The following is a 6,115-nucleotide window of genomic DNA, read 5'->3' on the forward strand; positions in this document are numbered from 1 at the left end:
ATTGGCTCATATATACTACTGGTGATACTCACAGTTGCTCCCTCCTCTCCAGGAGATCCAGGGAAACCGGGTGGACCAGGCATACCCATCTCACCCGTGATACCCGGCATGCCGTTTTCTCCACGTGGGCCTTGGAGACCGGATCCTCCTTTGGGACCAGCGTTACCTTGGTCTCCCTGTTAGGACCACAGAGAACTAGAAATATTATCATTATTGAATACATTAGTTATCGTTAGATTTGACTGTGATATCAACATTTATCAGTCTGAATGTCGAGAAAGCTGAAATCATATCAGATCGAGGCGTAAGCCCAATATATATATATCAGAAGAAAAAAAACTTTGGTCATAACCATTTCTGTTTGTTATTGTTGTACATGTTGCTTTTGTCCAGGGATTGCATCCAACTAAAACTGATAAACACATATTAATACCCAGCTTGTTCAGGCAACATCAGACAAAACAAAGAAGTTAACAAGTTAACAAACAAAAAAGAAGAAACAACACCTATGCAGAGTCGATGCATTTGTTCAGTAAAAAGATACTTAATCAATCAATAGAATAGGTCAATCATTTAATCAATCCATCCATCAATCAATCGAGCATAAAGACCAACAACAACATCAACATCAACATCAACAACAACAACAACAACAACAACAACAACACCAACAACAACAGCAACTTGAAGAAACAACCTATTTGTGCCAACAGTTTCACAACAACTTATGCTGAAGAAAGTATGTCAAAATCTTTATGCTTCTTCTCCTCCTCCTCCACGTAGTAATCATCCTCACCATCAAACCAAACTCACACCATATATGAACTGTCCACACATCATGACTTTCTTCAAAGACCTTGAATAAAATTGACAGGGTATCAAAATTACCTTGGAACCGGTCATACCAGGAATACCAGGGGGACCGATGTTACCCACTGGACCAGGAGACCCAGGCTGACCTGGTAGACCATCTACACCAGGAAGGCCCTGGAAAAGAATTCAAGGATCTCATGAATCTTTTGCATACATACTGTGAAGAAACGAAATGTGCATGGTTACATTTAAAACAGATATATCCCTGAGCCAACGTTCACACAACACACACACACACACACACACACACACACACACACACACACACACACACACACACACACACACACACACACACACACAGACTTTCCCGTAGCTCACAAGTGACATGTTTGTGCAATGAACCATCTAACCACCAACACAGTTATGCAGCCATTTCTCTCTTTATTCACCCATTCAATTATTTAGCATTCCATTTAACCATTCACTTACCCATCAATCATTCCTCATTCCCATCAATCAATCCAAAGTCCCATCTACCTATCCAACCATTCCATCCAACCACATATGAATTTAACATCTGAACCATTCATCTTCTCAACCTATCCAAACAGATATAAATTATCAATCCATCTATCGGTCCAAATTCATACACCTATACCATCCACCCACCGTCTGGCCCAATAAACCACTCAATTGCACATCCTTTCATCCACAACTCTACCTTCCCTCAGTTACAGCTTATAGAGTTAAAAACCTTCTTATCATCCATTCATTTATTCATCAACAAACTCATTTCACCATCCAAGTACCCTACAATCAATCCATAATAATAATTATGGTCATTCCTTATTCCATCCTAATGACCCTCTTGTCCATCCATGTACATCATCCATCCATCCATCTATCAAAGCCTATATATATGCAAAGACTATTATAATTATGTCCATCGACAACATCCTACATCCATCCATATCACACACTATCCATCCATCTACAACATCTAGCATCATTCATCTGCTAACACATCCACCTATCCATCAACCCCTTTAAAGCCTGTCCTGAATTGGGCAAAGTCGACTTCACGAAGCTTGCAGCATGAAGCTTCTTCCCTGAATTGAATAGCTCCGCGAAGTACACGGGCATCCATTGATCTGTTAACTCATCTATCCATCCATCCATCTGTCATCCATTCACAACATTCATCGTCTATCCATTCTAAACATCTAGCATCCATTCGTCTGTTAACTCATCTATCCATCCATCCATCTGTCATCCATTCACAACATTCATCGTCTATCCATTCTCAACATCTAGCATCCATTCGTCTGTTAACGCATCCATCCATCTGTCATCCATTCACAACATTCATTGTCTATCCATTCTCAACATCTAGCATCTATTCGTCTGTTAACGCATCCATCCACCAACCAATTTATAGCAAAGTCTTGAAGATCAACAGACGAAGATGTTCTCATACTCACATCCATACCGGATTGACCGTCCTGTCCGCGTTGTCCGGGTGGACCACGTGTTCCTTGTTGTCCGGGTGGACCGGCTGGACCGGTTGAACCAGTCTCCCCCTGCCAGGACACACCATTTTCTTGTCAGGAAAAGTGACAGTACGCTTTGCACTAACGCTGTTGCTTATGCCTTATGGTGTTCCACCAGTCGAGAAAACAAAGTCAAGAAACTTAGGCCAAAAGGCCTGTCCCTACGTTTTGTTCTTGGTCTTTTGTCTACGGTGTTCCCAAAGTCAAGAAAAATAAAGTCAAGATCCTTGGACCAAAAGGCTTATCCCTATGTTTGTCCTCTGGTATTTTGTCTACGGTGTTACCACAGTCGAGAAAACAAAGACAAGATCCCTAGGCCAAAAGGCTTGTTCCTATGTTTGGTCCAAGTCTTTTATCAACGGTGCTCCCACAGTCGAGAAAACAAAGTTGAAACAAAAACCTTTTGTCAAAAGATGTGTCTCTCTGTTGGTCCAATGGTGTGGTGTATATTGTCCCCGCGGTCAGCGTTCCCGCATAGCCCTATCAGCCGGAGGGACGTTAAAAAAACAACAATGGTTTGTTTGTTTGTTTGTTTGTTTGCTTAACGCCCAGCCGACCACGAAGGGCCATATCAGGGCAGTGCTGCATTGACATATAACGTGCGCCACACACAAGACAGAAGTCGCAGCACAGGCTTCATGTCTCACCCAGTCACATTATTCTGACACCGGACCAACCAGTCCTAGTACTAACCCCATAATGCCAGACGCCAGGCGAAGTAGCCACTAGATTGCCAATTTTAAAGTCTTAGGTATGACCCGGCCTGGGTTCGAACCCACGACCTCCCGATCACGGGGCGGACGCCTTACCACTAGGCCAACCGTGCCGGTGAAAACAATGGTAAGAAAGATAGATCATCAGAGGATTTGTTAATAGAATACAAGGACGTTTGGTCTCAAAAACGATATAATAAAAACAGTATCAAACTATATATTGTGTACATTGTTCTCCAAGTTAGGAAATAATGAAAGAGAGTTTGTCATAGACGCGAGCTTTTGTCTTTGTTCTTCCCACGATGGGGTAAATGGTGCCAGAATGTCTGTCTATACGGACCATTAGTTATGTCTCAAGTGGATCATCTACAAGCAAGATGATCCACTCCTGGTTATGTAAAATATAATGCAAGCGAACGCGTGTATATATGCTGTCTCAAAGTTGGGAAGACAGTCTCAAAAGGTTTAGTCTACGATTCTTTTGGAGTTGACCTTTGTAACACTGTTGAAGTATATATATATATGTCTTCAAATTCAGTCACGTGGGACAAATAAGCCAATCAGAGCTTAAGATTGGCAAATATGTTAATGTGCGTATCTCCAGATTGAGTCAGGTGATTCAAAGAAACCCATGAAAACTTACGAGTTCACCAGAAGGCCCCTGTTCTCCGCGTTTTCCAGGGAAGCCGTTGAATCCTCTGTGTCCCTTCCCACCTGGCATGCCAGGCATTCCGGGGGATCCGGGGGGTCCCTGTCACCATAACAAACAACAACAAAATGAATCATGTGTCAAGGCAAGGCACGGATTATTGTATATTGCATCTCTTTTGGAATGTGCCACGTCACCGTTTACGTGTTTGATAAAATGAAGCATTTTTTTCATTAAATGATTTTTAACAGATTGAGATGAAAACATTTCTGCGAATAGTTAGATTCCAATATTGAAATAAGATCCTTTCTGACAAAATGTTGAGATTAGACCATTTCTGTGAGTATGGAGATGAAATCATTTCTGCCAAAACAATTGAAATAAGATAAAGATATCTTACCTTCGGCCCAGGAGAACCCATTGAACCGGGCTCACCATTGCGTCCAGAATCACCCTGAAAGTCAAAAAGAATACATTTGTATAAAGTGCTAATTCAGACCAACATCATCAAAAACTCTCTCTCTCTCGTTTAGTGCACAATGTCGGACTATTTTAACTGTGTGCAACATATCCAAACGAAGAAAAACAGACTACTATTTTTATATACATTTTTTTTGTAACATGTTGTTCAACATCCGTTGTTCATTCCTTTGACGTTCCGTGCTGCTTTTGCTTGTTGTTTTTCTTTGTGTTTGTTAGTGTGTTAATCCTGAAGAAGCTTACATAAGCGAACATTTGATTTAGTATTGTATGTGCTGTCCTTGTATTGGTGACTACATAATTCTTTTCTTTTTTTTAAAATATGAAATAACGATATCTATTATATTGGGTTTGCACTGTCACAAATATAGAAACAATATAGTCACCTCAATTCCAGAAGGACCGGAAGGGCCGGGCTCTCCGCGTGGTCCCGGTGATCCCTGGTCAAATAATGATAATAATAATAATCATCAACAATTCACATACATAAGCAACGCCATTGTAGCGATGACGGTGTTTGCTGCTGGGTTTTGAGAAACAGGCACTTTGAATTGATTCTCCGCTTTAAATGCGATGTTTGGCATATTTAGACTAAAAAACACGTTTAGCTTTTCTTTATATCTTTGTCTCTTTTGTTCCTACTAAGCACACACCGTGACACTCTCTCTCACTCTCTCTCTCTCTCTCTCTCTCTCGCTCAGTCTCACTCTCTCTCAGTCTCCGCCTCTCTCTCTCTCTCTTTCCCTCTCTCTCTCGCACACACTCTCTCTCTCACACACTCACACTGTTTCACACACACGCTCTCTCTCATCCTCTCGCTTTCCCTCTCTCTATCTCTCTCTCTCTCTCTTAGTCTCTCTCTCTCTCGCTTCCCCCCCTCTCTCTCTCTCTCTCTCTCTCTTAGTCTCTCTCTCTCTCTCGCTTTCCCCCTCTCTCTCTCTCTCTCTCGCTTTCCCCCCTCTCTCTCTCTCTCTCTCTCGCTTTCCCCCCCTCTCTCTCTCTCTCTCTCTCTCTCTCTCTCTCTCTCTCTCTCTCTCAGTCTTAACCTCTCTCTCAGTCCACCCACCCTGTCTCTGTCATTATACTTACAGGGGGGCCTGGATCTCCGGGTTGACCTCGGGGACCCTCCATACCTTGGGGTCCCTGGGAACACACAGGACATGTTTTTCAATACAACCACAAAGAAGAGTCATTCTCAAAAAATAAGCATTGAAATGATTTCGTTTTTTGTCACGAAAGGTACTTTTTTTGTAATTGAAATTATTACTACAAACATTAAAAAATAAATCCGAATACACAACAAGAACCAGCTAGTGTCTTGGTATTTTGTCATCAAATGGTGTTCCACAGTTGATAGCTGACTTCTTCAGTTTGGCATGGAAACTGAAGGAATGACGACACGTTTATTGTCATGATGGATATTTTAGACACATTGAACGATAGTATTTTGTTGTTTTCTCATGTGTATTCCTCTGCAAATTATAATTGCTTAAATCTTTTTTTTCTTCTTGTTATACTTATTTTAACATGATTTCGAAAGACTGGTTATGTTATAATATCTTCCTCCGTTGTTACTTGTCGTTTAGCTACTGAAAACAATGACATAACGTCATTCCCCGTGACGTCATACTTACAGGAGCACCAGGGGGGCCAGCACTACCGCGGGGTCCCATAGGTCCCTGAAAACAACACATCAATATGTGAATAAATGTTTACACCACGAAGTCGAGGAGTCAGATTTTGCAGGCAGACAAATAACACACACAAAAACACACGAAAAAAACGAAACCAAGAATCTCCCTCATGATATTTTACTAAGGGGAGTTCTGCATTGTCAATGGACATTTTGAGCCCTCAGGGATAGGTCACTATCTGCCATCCAAAGGTAAGTCAACACCTACTTGATG

The 6,115-nt window shown here is 41.6% G+C and overlaps 1 protein-coding gene across 1 annotated transcript in view; it reads right to left on the reverse strand.

The window, feature by feature from the left end:
• Positions 1-6,115, reverse strand: part of LOC138947303 (collagen alpha-1(I) chain-like) — a 65,433-nt gene that overhangs the window by 34,779 nt on the left and 24,539 nt on the right. The window contains exons 7-14 of the mRNA XM_070318752.1: positions 5,843-5,887; positions 5,298-5,351; positions 4,595-4,648; positions 4,129-4,182; positions 3,723-3,830; positions 2,298-2,396; positions 889-987; positions 33-176 (exon numbers count right to left, since the gene is read on the reverse strand). Coding sequence (XP_070174853.1) covers positions 33-176; positions 889-987; positions 2,298-2,396; positions 3,723-3,830; positions 4,129-4,182; positions 4,595-4,648; positions 5,298-5,351; positions 5,843-5,887 — 657 coding nt within the window. The remainder of the gene's footprint in view (positions 1-32; positions 177-888; positions 988-2,297; positions 2,397-3,722; positions 3,831-4,128; positions 4,183-4,594; positions 4,649-5,297; positions 5,352-5,842; positions 5,888-6,115) is intronic.

This window comes from Littorina saxatilis, linkage group LG14 (assembly GCF_037325665.1).
Source record: "Littorina saxatilis isolate snail1 linkage group LG14, US_GU_Lsax_2.0, whole genome shotgun sequence".
Classification (NCBI taxonomy): Eukaryota; Metazoa; Mollusca; class Gastropoda; order Littorinimorpha; family Littorinidae; genus Littorina; species Littorina saxatilis.